At 42.1% G+C, this 13,478-nt stretch overlaps 1 protein-coding gene across 1 annotated transcript; it reads right to left on the bottom strand.

The window, feature by feature from the left end:
* Positions 1-963: 963 nt before the first annotated feature.
* LOC123427383 (multiprotein-bridging factor 1a-like) lies at positions 964-6,343 on the bottom strand. The gene is made up of 4 exons (XM_045111410.1): positions 6,032-6,343; positions 5,680-5,763; positions 1,472-1,554; positions 964-1,350 (listed from the first exon to the last, which is right to left on the bottom strand). Exons 1-4 carry the CDS (start codon positions 6,171-6,173, stop codon positions 1,231-1,233), a joined length of 429 nt encoding a protein of 142 aa, XP_044967345.1. The 5' UTR covers positions 6,174-6,343; the 3' UTR covers positions 964-1,230.
* Between the last annotated feature and the right edge of the window lie 7,135 nt (positions 6,344-13,478).

The raw sequence follows: 13,478 nt of genomic DNA, 5'->3' as shown, positions 1-13,478 counted from the left end.
CTATAGCACTATCAAGAGAATGTTTGTCTTCCATCTAGCTCCGGCTTCAAGAATAGAAAATTTGATGGAAAAAATCTATTTGATTGGTTGAGGGGAAAGAAATGAAGGGATATCCACTTACTAGTGGCAGTGGTGGGTAATTTCCCTCCAACTCCAACTTCTATAGTTTTTTGGAGCACCCCCTCAGGAGCTTCATTAAAACTTTGAAGTTGTACACCAGATTCTAGTTTTTTTACGGAGCAGCATATCATGAAGCTACCCCGTTTGGCTTGTCTTTTTTGAAGCAGAGCTGAATTTTAAGAAGCAGAGCAGTCCCAAACAGTCTCTGAGTCTTGCAGAAATTACCTTGCTGAAACCTTTTGCTCCTCGTTGGATTCGACACTCTTAATTATCAAAAGGACTATGATTGACCCTGTATACTTGTGGGTCATCAATAGTCATGTATCATATGTATGCATAGGGACTATGAAAAAGAGTGAAATCACCTTGGTTTCGATGGCACATGTGCCTGCTCATTGATGCATGGTAAGGTCAATGGGGTTCTCCACACCTCACAAACTCGCATTAAGCGCGAGGGTGATGCACGGTTCAGTGGCATTCATGAGGATAATGATGCATGCACTCGTACAGGAGTGAGCTAGTGGCCGGAGTAGCAAAAAAATGGCGTAGGAGAGAGAAGAGCATGGCGGCAAGGGCAGAATGAAACGTTAGTGAGAGGGGTTCGATGAGGAGTGAGAAAGACAAAAGGGAGAAGATTGGGGCTGGCGGTGGAACCCACGTCACCCTTAGCAAAATGTATACATAGACATGCCACATCAGCCAAACAGGTAGGGCCCACAGTCAGTTTGGCTATTAAAACGAACTTATTCAAGAATTGATGCTCTCTGTTACTCAAATGCTTTACAAGTGGTGGCTGTGTATGATTTCCCTCAATTATGGGGTAATTTGTTGACCCAAATGTAATGGTTTTGTGTGATTACCTCACAATAGACACTTGTATTAGCAAAAGCCAGTAACAAACACCAGGCATAAACCACACGGGTTAACATGTCAGGCTGCATGTTTAATGCAACTCTTACACTCGACATATGACAACAAACTTTAGAATACGATAATATGGTGATACATAAAGTGGTTCCGTGGCATGGTTATTCAGTATCAACCAACAGGAACAGCCTCCTAGCACACGTAATGCAAAGCAAATAGACAGGGCTTGGCTACTTCAAGGCATTACTTCTTGCTACGCAGCTTAGCTCCAAGTGCCCTCTCGAGCTTTCCAATTATCTGATTGTTCGGAATCGCCTTGCCCGACTCGTACTCCTGGATCACCTGTGGCTTCTCATTGATCATCTGTTACAACACATCACACTCTTAGATTGAGATAATGGTGTGTGTTAAATCAGAAGGTGACAGGCTTTTCTTGTCAGAAAGAACTCTGTAAGTTGTAAAATCTTGATATTCAACTACATACCTGAGCAAGTTGTGCCTGGGTCATCTTCTTATCCAGCCTTGCTTGCATAAGGTTTTTCTTCAGGTCGCTTGAAACACGCTCATCTAGCATCCCATGAGAGCACAAGGGATTAGGGATTGGCACACAAAACAAGCAGAGAAAGCTTGACTGTTTGAATCTCAAGCATCTTGAGATGAGCCCGGGGAAAACAATATCAGATCTGTATGTGAAATTCTATGTACGTAAACATACTCAGCAATAAAAACAAACAAAAAACCTCGTTAAGAAAGGACGATATTACAGAACAGAAAATTAGAAATTCTGACTGATAGCCAAAAAATAATGACTGGTAGAAATGCCATTTTGATTCATAGGAGCGCTGCATATTGTACAGGAAACGGTTGAATTCCTGCAGGAGGATGAAAATTTTCCAAGAAATTAAGAAGGCCCAAGAGGCAACCTAGTTTGTTCTCTTCACAAAACTGAGCCAATTTTATCACCAAAAATGTGTGGTTTTCCTAATAGAACTGACAAATTTGATGACCGAATATCTGCACAGGTAAGGCAATTTTAGGCAAACAATCTGTGCTAGTTTGAATCCTATGGTTCCCAAGGTTAAAGGTGTTTGGTTGGGATTGGCCTTTGGCATTCTGTGCCCAGGCAAACAGCTAGCTTATTTTGGGGCTTAAAGAAGGCATGGTGGATTATTAGTTCATAGGAGCAAAAGCACCACTGGAGTCTGGAGGTGCTTTTCTGGCTTTTGAAAAATCCCGCACTCAGCCTAGGATGTAAATGGCGCGATAAACGGCACCGCAAAGCCCGTTCTTTTTCTTTTTGTTAGCTCGATAGTTCATTTCCCGAAGAAAAAACAACTTCAACTTTCAACTGTTAGACCAATAAATAGGCAGGGGGCCGTTTTTGGACTTGAAGCAAACTTGAAGTAAACTCAATTAAAATACATCCCTAACTCAGCCCGTGCCTATTTCAGAGAAATTACAAAGGGATTGCTATCATATACAATGGGCTCGCCTCCCACAGAAATCACTTTAAACCAACTTGTCTCCTCATTCCATCCCCAAGTCCAATCCATGTGAGATCCCAAGTGGTAGGCGTTGACTGATTACTTTGAGCACAAGATTGATTCAATTTTTCTGCCATGGATCAGATTGTACTGATTGTGCAGTGTGATGATGAATGGCTGATGGATTATTGTCTATGTACACGCTGTCACGGTATGTCAATTTTTAGTTAATTGCATTATGATATACACAGACAATTTTGGTTGCAGATTAATTTTATTATATTGGTATAGTGGACAACACACCATTTAAATTAAAATTAGATAAAACAATATATATCATGTACATATGTCAATACTCTTACTCCTTCCATCAATGAATAAGTGTACATATAGAAATTTTTGGACAGATTTTGGAGTGGAGTAATAAATGCTTTGGGAAGGTGCAAGACACCATCTCTATCCTCTTTAATTACCCCACCCCCAATGAGCTAAGTGCATGTAAAAAGTGAGAAGACCATGTGTTGAATGTTATTGGTCTTGATTGCTGTGTGATGATAGAGAAGCATTATTTTCTACTTCAAATTGCATTGGAAAGATAGAAGTATACTCTTTTGTGGACAAATTTTAGATGCCAAACGTACACTTACTCGTCGACGTAGGGAGTACATATTAAGCAGGAAAGATAGAAGTATAATCTTTTGTGGACAAATTTAGATGCCAAACATACACTTATTCGTCGACGGAGGGAGTACAAATTAAGCAGGGAATACAAGAGGTGTTTTGGAGCTCAGGTCTCATCATGAAATTTTATACACATGTAGAATACAACCATATGTACATGTGGATTTTTTTCTCATAATTTTTAGGAACTAGAAAACTGATTTTTTATTTTTTATTTTCAAAAAATGTCTTCATGGAGCCCGAGCTCCAAAACAAATTTTCGGTGAAATGACATAAAGTCGGCCTATTATAGTTAAATAGGTACATAAACAGACTCTGAGCATCCTAAGGGAACTGCAGAATTTTTACTACACAAACACTCACATGTAGGACAATATTAGATGGGGCAAGCTAAAGTTGCCAGATGGCAGCAAACCGAGTAATGGAAAAGTTGGGCATGCCCAAAATTCAGGAGCAGTAAGCTAGAGCTGCTAAATTACAGGTTTGGAATTTTGGAAACCTTGACTCATGCTTATTAAAAATAAAAGATTATTGCAGAGTTACCCATCTAGGTGACCGATCAAATATACAAGCAATTACTCACCATAGGTGATGGCCATTCCATGTCACAAGACTTTTTGATCAAAAGGGGATGCTTGAGACTTTATGCACATCTTAGATGAAGTTTGAGATTTAAAAATATAATAAATGGTGAAAATCTCATTTCGCCATATAAATCAATGTTTATAAGGCGGTAAGGCGAGGTCCGGCGCCTTGGCTTTTAAGCATCAAAGTGTAAGGCGTGGCAACGCCTTAGACAGTTTTGAACTTCTATGGGCAGCAGAATAGAGTAACATTTAGTGGACATACACCGTTAAACACCTTGAAGTCACATCATAAATCAGAGAGCAGTTGAACTGTAGAACACACATTTATGGCAGAGCATATGCATAGCACTACAGATCAGATTCACAAACGAAAGCAGAGCATTAGGACTCCTAACTCAAAGGAGCACAAGTGCACAGCAGGGTGACACATATCCATGGCGTTTGATTTAGCTGACGGCGCCCCCATGTGCGCCTAGGTAGGCGGTGCAGGCGCCTTTCAAAGCTGCCAAAGGTGAGCTAGACGCCATGCCATATGAGGGTGCCCTGGTCCCTTAGGGACGCCTTAAAATGAATGATCTAAATAGTACAACTATATAACACCGCAAATGCAACCAAGCCATTTAGTAACAGAGCCGCATTCTGGTTAACCCCTAATAAGACTAAGGGTGCTCATACAAACACATAAGAATGATTCTAAACCTCACAACATTAACAGGTGCACTCGTAAAAAAAGGATCTGTAAAGCAAAATATAACATGTTTTGGTAAATATTTAAGAGCATGTGAATTTCAAAGACTATTATAACATAAATTTGAAGTGTCATTTGTTATCAGAATTCGTACAAAGATGCAACATCAGAACTAATGCCATCCAATAAAATGAAGTGTGATGATACAACAGAAGAATTTCCTAAACTGAAGCGAGATTTCCAATTAGCTATAGGTAGAGTATGTTACATGTGTATTCTTTTCATAGAGAAAAACAGTCAGCATCAACAACTGCAGGGGCTTTGCAACAAGGGGCATTGAGGAAACAGGACTAACAGACGAACACAACATCCTCAGCGCTTTTTTTTTATAAAGGGCTTTTGTTACTTAAAAAGTTTTAAGCATTACATCCGGCCCCTGCATAGCTAAGATGTACACAGCCACGGTCGAAAAGTACGAAAAATAAAACAGCAACAGACGTAATACAATCACGTTGACGTAAATTGTCGTCGCCTATGGAGGACCTATCTGGAGATCACGCTGCCATCTATGTGGGACAAAAATATCCCTCGCCACCTTCTCCAATCGCACAGAAGCCTCAGCACATAGTGAGGAAGAGAAGTTTTTCCAGCAACAAAAATAAATACCAACCCATAACACATGATTTGAACTCCATAATAAACACAGCTACCAACTTGGCATATGTCAGCACACTCTCTAAAACCAGTCCCCGATACATATGTAGTAACATTTTTTATTTAACTATACCGTGAAAAACACTGGCAAACAAAAAAAAAAAGTGGGACTACAAAATATTCACAAGTGCGCTAGGAAAAGATGTGACAGAGAATATGTTGAGCAGCCTATTCGGTAAATATTCAATACCATATTAACAAGGATATATCAGTATGGTACTTGATGTGCCAACCAAACTGCTACAGGCGCCAGTTGATATCAACAGCTTATCTAACATCAAAAACTAATTTCATCCAAACATATGCTGCAGTACCATGGAGAAGTTTCCTAAACTAAACAGACACTTTCATGGGCTACAAGTAGAATATGTCAAGGAATCATCACGACAACCAACAGCTTCAGCACCTAGTTCATAAAGAGAACTTTTTTCCAGAACAACCCAGCTACGCCGTGTATGAACGAATCAAATTCGCATACGGTAGCACATCATTCACAGTGGAAGAATAAGCGCATAGCGAGAGAGTGATTGTTGCTCACGGGAAAGGTTCTCGGTGTCGTCGTCGAGCCGCTTGGTGTTGAGGGAAGTTCCGCTAGATGCAGCCTTGTTCGTTCCAGCGTTATCTGCAAAAGAAACTGGATCAACGGAAAACCGAGAAGAAGAAAACGTGGTACTCTAAACTGCGAACTGTTTTATGGCAGAAAGAATGGTAAACAAATCACATATAATACTGTAAAACATAACCTATAATAAAGCAAACCGAAGAAATCACAAATCTATCTCCAACGCCAGGAAGATTGGCAAGAAATCAACAGAATCAGCGAGGGAAAACCGCATCCAGTAAATCGGACAGCAACACGGTTACAAGGATCGATCCAATCAGACACCTACACTTCTTGGTGGTGTCGATCTCGGCGCCGGAGCGGCGGGCAGCGTTGACGGCCTTTTCGTCCTTCTTGTCCGCGGCGTTCTGGGCCCTCTTCCGCACCACTATCGGCTCCCAGTCCTGCCTGAGCGGACCAATCCCAGCCATATCTCCCTGATTCTCAGGTCTCACCCGACAAATTTCCTCGCTCGGTCTCTCGAGTTCACAGACTAACAACCACGCAAGGGATAGTGCAGGCGCTAGAGAGAGAGGGGAGATATTTTGGAGATGAGCGGAAAGATTCTCGAGTCGCAAATGGTGGTTATCCCTTTCCCCAATACGGAGTACGGAGTACCATATAATACCCAAACAAAGCATTTCGGTCCTTACATGTTTTTGTATTTCTATTTTCATGTCCTTTCTTGCTTAGTTTTCTTTTTTTTCGTAGTCCTTATCTTTTCCCTTCACCGCCTAGCCCACCCTCCAAAGGACAAACTGGGTTTGTCGGTTCATCAAAGTCTTTATCATTACTTTACGCGGTTACTGACGCGTGTGGGATACCCCTCTCATCAGTTGTGTAAATGATCGGCGCATATATTGACTTGTGGGACTCCTTTCACTGTGCCATATGTCAACGACTACGTAGGAAACTTGGTCGTAGGTGGTGGATGCAGTTACTGATGCGTGGGACCCCAACGGCAGGCAATATGTTAGGGGTGTGCGGTGGTATGCGGGCGCTCTCACTGACGAGTAGGACATCCATGTTAGTGACGGCTTGGTTCATAGGTGGTGGGCGCAATTACTGACACCTGGAACCTAACGACGGGCCAATCTATCAGCGAGTGCACGATGGTATATAGACGCTCTTAGTGACGCGTATAACGCACATGTCAGCGGTAGCTTGGTCGTGGATGGTAGGTGCAGTTACTGAAACGTGGGACCCCAAAGGTGGGCTCATCTCACAACGGGTGCTCGATGATATGTGCCCGCTCTCACTCACGCGTGGGACGTGTGTGTCAGCAGGCTCATTTGTTAGTTGTTGCATGGTCGTAGATGGGCCGAATAGGCGGGGAAAAAGTGGTGGCTTATTACCCAAAGAAGTTAACTCGAACTCAAGACCAGACGCTTAAAGAGTAGCACAAGCGTCAACTCATCAAGTATGTTTTACGTGTCTTTTGGAACACTCCTCGCTATTTTTTCCTTGTTTTTAATATTTGCTGCAACGTTTAAATTTAATTTCTGGTTCAAACAGACATCAAATATTCTCATTTTTTTGTTTCGTTTTTTAAAATATTTTCATCCAAGGAGTACTTTATGGTCTTTCGCTCCAATGTCTGTAACGATCAGCACTAATCTCAAACAAAGAAACAAGTATTTGCAAGTAATAGACAATCGCATTAATATAAAATCAAGTTTATGCAAATAAAATATTCGAACATATAAAAGAGAATGCAATTGCACGAACAAAACATTAATATATTCCCTTACTATATTGGGAACACACACATTACATAGATAGATGGGACCCTAGATACTAGATATTAGGGTTGATAGTAGCACCCTTGTAGTAATTAACTCAGCCCGACATATTGGGCAAACAACCTGCCCCCCACACCACCAAGGGCACTCCACGTGCCCATTCACTTCTTGTCCTCGAGGAAGATGTATGGGAGAGTGTGGATGTCATCTCTCGTGGGGAAGATGTTGTCGAAATTGGTGAAGATGTTGTAGGTGGTGAATGCAATAAACTCGCACCCACACCAGAAGACTTTGCGAGGTGGAAGTAGGCACCGAAGTGGTTTGTGAAGTGAGCAAGGAGCCCAATCACAATGCCTCCATTGGCACGAACCTCTTCGACATGGAACATCATTGGAGAGTTGTGTGGGAGGTAGTGGTAGTCGGTCACAAGGAAGAAGTTCGTCAGCTCCATTGGACCCCTCCACCTTGATATAGCCAATACCCGGAGGATTTCCTCCACGATGACCCCGACGGGGTACTGCCTCTCCGGCACGGTTGCTGGCCGATGGTAGGTTGGACCGGTGAACTGCATCTTGTCTGCTTTGGCCTTAAGTGAAGAAGAAGGGGGCACAGATGGATGTGAGATCGAGTTGAGAGGGAGATGTACACGAGAGTTGTTTAAATAGCCACGATGTGCCACACCTGTTTCATTGTATTCATTGTAGCACGGCCTCCACGTCCACTTGTTTAATGTCCTACTACGCCGAACGGAGCCATGCGTTTTTCACATAGATTCGAGGTGCGTCGGTCGGTAAAGCTCCACGCATTTTAATTGCTTTGATGCGGCAATGCCTCATTGGTTGGCTACACGTGCATGCATGTCAACGGCGTTTTAATTGCCTGATGCGACGACCCTGTGTTGGTTGCGCGTGCATGCATGGCAACGACATGGTTGCACACATTTTAATCACCCTGATGCGACGACGCGTTGGTTCACCGCGCGAGCATGCATGGTAGGCTAAGACGACAAACAGAGAACAACGATCCATCCATCGGTTCGATGAGCGTCCCCAACCAAAGTATCCAAATCATGTTTTATTTCACAAAAGTGTTTGGATTGATCACCTAACGTGCATAAAAGTTGAGAATGGGTTGGAACATCAATACACATCAAAGTACTAAATGTGGCTCAAATTTGAAAGTCGGCTCAAATTTGGGACATGGCACATAGTTTTCAAAGTATAACGCACATCAAAATACAAGTAGCATTACGTCACACAAAATGAGACTCGTAGACTAATAGTTTTCACTTCATCTTCTTTTTCTTGTTACCACAACTTGCTTTTGACTTGGCAGCACAAGTTCACTAAGTCTCTTAGTTTTCTTCACTTGACTAGCTATAATAGTTTCAGCTTCCAACACAATAGTTGGATTAGCTACAGTTTGCAATGTTTCAACAACAAGGGGCCACCCCGCACGCTTCCTCTTAACAAGCACAAAATGTCATCCAGGTGAAGAACATCAAAAACATGAACATACTTTGGCATTTCAGGAGTGTAATGACAGTTTGGAGATCCTTTTCGGTGCCCAAGTTCCTGGCATATCTTACATCTATTTTGATTACCTTTTTGTTGGAAATATGCCCTAGAGGCAATGATAAATAGTTATTATTATATTTCCTGTTTAAAGATAATCGTTTATTATCCATGCTATAATTGTATTGAATGAAAACATAGATACATGTGTGGATACATAGACAAAACAATGTCCCTAGCAAGCCTCTAGTTGGTTAGCCAATTGATCAAGGATAGTCAAGGTTTTCTGACTATGTGCAAGTGTTATTGCTTGATAACTGGATCACATCATTAGGATAATCATGTGATGGACTAGACCCAAACTATGGACGTAGCATATTGATCGTGTCGTTTTATTGCTATTGTTTTCTGCGTGTCAAGTATTTATTCCTATGACCATCAGATCATATAACTCACTTGCACCGGAGGAATACCTTGTGTGCATCAAACGTCACAACGTAACTGGGTGACTGTAAAGGTGTTCTACAGGTATCTCCGAAGGTGTCTGTTGAGTTAGTATGGATCAAGACTAGGATTTGTCACTCCGTGTGATAGAGAGGTATCTCGGGGCCCACTCGGTAATACAACATCACACACAAGCCTTGCAAGCAATGTGACTAAGTGTAAGTCACGGGATCTTGTATTACGGAACGAGTAAAGAGACTTGCTGGTAACGAGATTGAAATAGGTATGTGGATACCGACGATCGAATCTCGGGCAAGTAACATACCGAAGGGCAAATGGAATGACATACGAGATTAAATGAATCCTTGACACTGAGGTTCAACCGATAAGATCTTCGGAGAATATGTAGGATCCAATATGGGCATCCAGGTCTCGCTATTGGATATTGACCGAGGAGTGCCTCGGGGCATGTCTACATAGTTCTCGAACCCGCATGGTCTGCACACTTAAGGTTCAGAGATGTTTTAGTATAGTTGAGTTATATGTGTGGTTACCGAATGTTGTTCGGAATCCCGGATGAGATCACGGACGTCACGAGGGTTTCCGGAATGGTCCGGAAATGAAGATTGATATATAGGATGGTTTCATTTGGTCACCGGAAAGTTTCGGGCAATTCCAGCAATGTACCGGGAGTGACGAATGGGTTCCGGGAGTTCATCGGGAGGGGCCCACCCACCCGGGAGTGAGCCCAAGGCACTAGGGTGGCACCACAAGTTCTTACTGGGCTGGTGGAGTGTAATGCCCCAAGTGTAACCTTGCCATATTTGGAAACCTTTCATGTTTGGATCCATGTGGTCATGTTATATGGAGTTATCATTTCATGTGGCTTAGTTTGTGTCATCACCTTTGCATCATGGCATTCATTGCATCCATGTATTTTCTATTGTTTTGATGTTGTGCTTGTTCCTTCATGTTGTGTTGTGGTGTGATATTGTGGTGGTTGCCAACTTGGATTCAACTTGGTTGTTTTCAAACTAGAATTCAAATGAAGCCTTCTCCCTATTTTGTGAGCTCAAGTTGAGTTGTTTTAAACCTGATTTAAAAATGTAGATCATTTAGTGCTTTTTCTTGTGGATGTGGAGATGTGACTAGGGGTTTTCAAAACTTTGCTTAAATGGGGTTTTATTTACAAAACAGATTAAATTAATTCTGTTTTGTAAATATTTTATTGCTCCAAAAATCCTCTTTGTATTTTATTTAATTGGGTCATAATTCCCTTATGACCAGGGTTATTTTATTTTTATTTTTGGAGACCTAGTTTTCCCAAGGTGTTTTATCTTACTGTGTATTTGTTTTAAACGGAAAAACCCTTTGTGTTTTCTTTCATTCTATCTAGCGCTAGTGGATGGGCTCTCTCCCATCCCAGGCCCATCTCCCTCTTCTCCTCGCAGCGCAACCCAAACCCCTCGTCCCTCTCTTCTTTCTGACGGCGTCGTCTTCTTCTCTACTTTCCGTCAGTCCTGAGAGAGAGAGCGAGCGCGCCATCCCCCTCATGGACGTCGAGGAGTCCCCTCGCCCTCTATTTAATCCCCTCGACGTCTCGACCCTTCACCAGAGAGAGATCCTGGGTTCGATCCCAGAGCACCCCCTTTTTATTTTTATTTTGTTGTTTTGAATCTTGTTTGCACTATTCTTTGCTTGGGCAGCAAGATAGTTGGTCTCTTTAGCTAGAGCCTTGGGTTGTATTATCTACTGCCTAGGTTTTATTCTTGTGTGTGTATATGTGGTGTGTGCTTGTGACATGCATGTGTGTGTGTTTTGTGGAGTATTAGTTGTAGTAGGTGTAGGTGTATGGTTTTGCATATGTGTATGTGGGTGAAGTATGTGTGTGTGTGGGTTACCCCCACATACTTGTACAAGTTTGCACAACCTCATATGTGTGTGTGGTGTGCTAGTGCTTGTGCATGCACTAGTGTGTGTAGTTTGATGTTGTGTGTGCACATGAGTAGATGTGCACCTAAGTGGGTGGGTGTGTGCATATGTTTGCACATGCATATGTGCAAGAGAGCAGCCCCTCTTGATGCACCCCTTGGTGGTGTGTGTGTGTGTGTGAGTATGTATTTGTGTGTAGGTGGTCATGCATGTGTGTGTGTGTGTGTGGGCATGAGTGCACATATGCACTTGTGCATGAGGGCTAACCCCTCATGCTTGCCCTTATGTTGATGTGATGGTGTATGAACCTTGTGTGTGTGCATGTGTAGGTGTAGGTGTTGCTACATATGTTTTCTACACATGTGATGATGTCTTATATAAGCATAGTGATTTCTAAGTTGATTTTCGAGCTAGCTTTTGCCTACTTGTTCCATGCAAATACCCATGTATTATATATGGATTTGGGGGTAGAATCATCTCAGGAATCCAGTGGTGGAATCAGATTTCACTTTAGAGCAACTTCATAAAGTGTCATTTTTTCTGTCTTGATGCCATGTTTAGAGCTTAGTGTCATGTGGTGTGTTGGCCCTATGAGGATGAATCCTTGATGTGGCAGTAGTGGGTGAACCCCTCTATAACATGGAGTCTTTGTTTTATACATAGGAGTTTGTATGAACTTGTTGTGCCTTGACAAAGATGACACTTGGCTGAAATTGTCACCTTTGTGAAAATCTATGATTTTCACTAAGTCTGAGATTCTGCTGTTATTTTCTTCCCTTGTTGTTTTGTTTGCACAAGCTCATGTGTTGGGAATCAGCCCATGCAACAAACTGAGGTCTGTGAGCTTTTGGGTTTGTCTAGCTCTCTGTTAAATTTCACTTCCTGTAGATATCATTTTGGAGGCTGCCAAAATGCTTGAGAGCATAATCAGCTGGTGAAAATCTGAGATTTTCACTAAGTCCCAGAATCTGTTATTTTTTCCCAAGTTTGTGTCCATAGATCTTCCCATGTGTGACTCCTTTGTATAAACTTCTTGCTCAGGCTTGTAGAGCTTTCGAATGGCTTTTGCCAAATATCTTGTTTGGCTCATTTGGGTGGTTGTAGGTACTTTGAATGTTGTAGACAAACTGCTATGATGCTGTTTAGGACAGATTGCATGTTTTAGTTGTTTTGAAGCTTGTGTGAGCATTGTTGATGGTGTGGTGTGTTTCACTACACCACCCCACTTATATTTGTTTGATCATGTGGCAACCTGGGAACACCAGAAGAGTGCCATTGGAGTGTGCTTGTGGTGGATTTGAACCGTAGGACTCCATATCTTGTTTCATAGTTTCCGGTTGATCCGTAGCTCTGTTCTCGACGTTCTTTATATGTTTTTGCATCATTTTCTCGTGATGCACCTGTTAATGCCATTCCCATGCATGTCAAGATAGCTTAGTGTGAAGTTCTGTCCAGAAGTTTATCTTCTCATCTCATGCATATGAAAGTGCTAGAATAGTGGTGCATGCTTCCTTCTCATCTCATGCATCATATTGTTTGTTGCATCATGTTGTGTTGGTGTTCATTGGCTGTTATTTTTATCTTGGGTAGCACCAGGATCGGAGAGCAAGTACGTGGATTCTGGAGAGTATGTGCATGATGATGAAGAGCAGTTCCAAGCTGAAGACATCACAGGCAAGATGACCATGACCTTGATACCGTATATAGCTTTGTTATGCTTAGAATAATGTTTCCTTCGATATATGCTCGCTGCCTACCACTTGATAAAAAAATGCCTCCTATTAATGCCATGAAACCCAAACACCTTACTCTCCTAGCTAATGTTGTTTGGCTAAGTAGGCTTGCTCAGCTTCTAATGATTAGCTTTGCTAGTTGCAGGTGCCAGCTGTCTCATGTGATAAATGAGTATTTTGATATCATTATGATTAAACTGCTATTTAATTAATGCACCTATATACTTGGTAAATGGCGGAAGGCCTAGCCTTTTGCCGGGTGATTTGTTCCATTATTGTCGCCTTAGTTTCGGCTACCGGTGTTTGATTTCATAACTGATCGCTCCTAACACGTTCGGGGTTGTTATGGGGACCCCCTTGATAAATCATGT

Source organism: Hordeum vulgare, chromosome 2H, assembly GCF_904849725.1.
Source record: "Hordeum vulgare subsp. vulgare chromosome 2H, MorexV3_pseudomolecules_assembly, whole genome shotgun sequence".
NCBI lineage: Eukaryota > Viridiplantae > Streptophyta > Magnoliopsida > Poales > Poaceae > Hordeum > Hordeum vulgare.
Note: the sequence above shows the minus strand (reverse complement) of the source record. Positions and strands in the feature narration are given on the sequence as shown.

What these genes read in the sequence shown, in the direction of transcription:
- LOC123427383 (XM_045111410.1), bottom strand. Translation starts at nt 6,173, where the DNA reads ATGGCTGGGATTGGTCCGCTCAGGCAGGACTGGGAGCCGATAGTGGTG. An exon ending in GATCGACACCACCAAGAAGT is followed by an intron (nt 5,764 to 6,031) that starts GTAGGTGTCTGA and finishes TTTCTTTTGCAG; the next exon opens with ATAACGCTGGAACGAACAAG. An exon ending in CCCAGGCACAACTTGCTCAG is followed by an intron (nt 1,351 to 1,471) that starts GTATGTAGTTGA and finishes GTGTTGTAACAG; the next exon opens with ATGATCAATGAGAAGCCACA.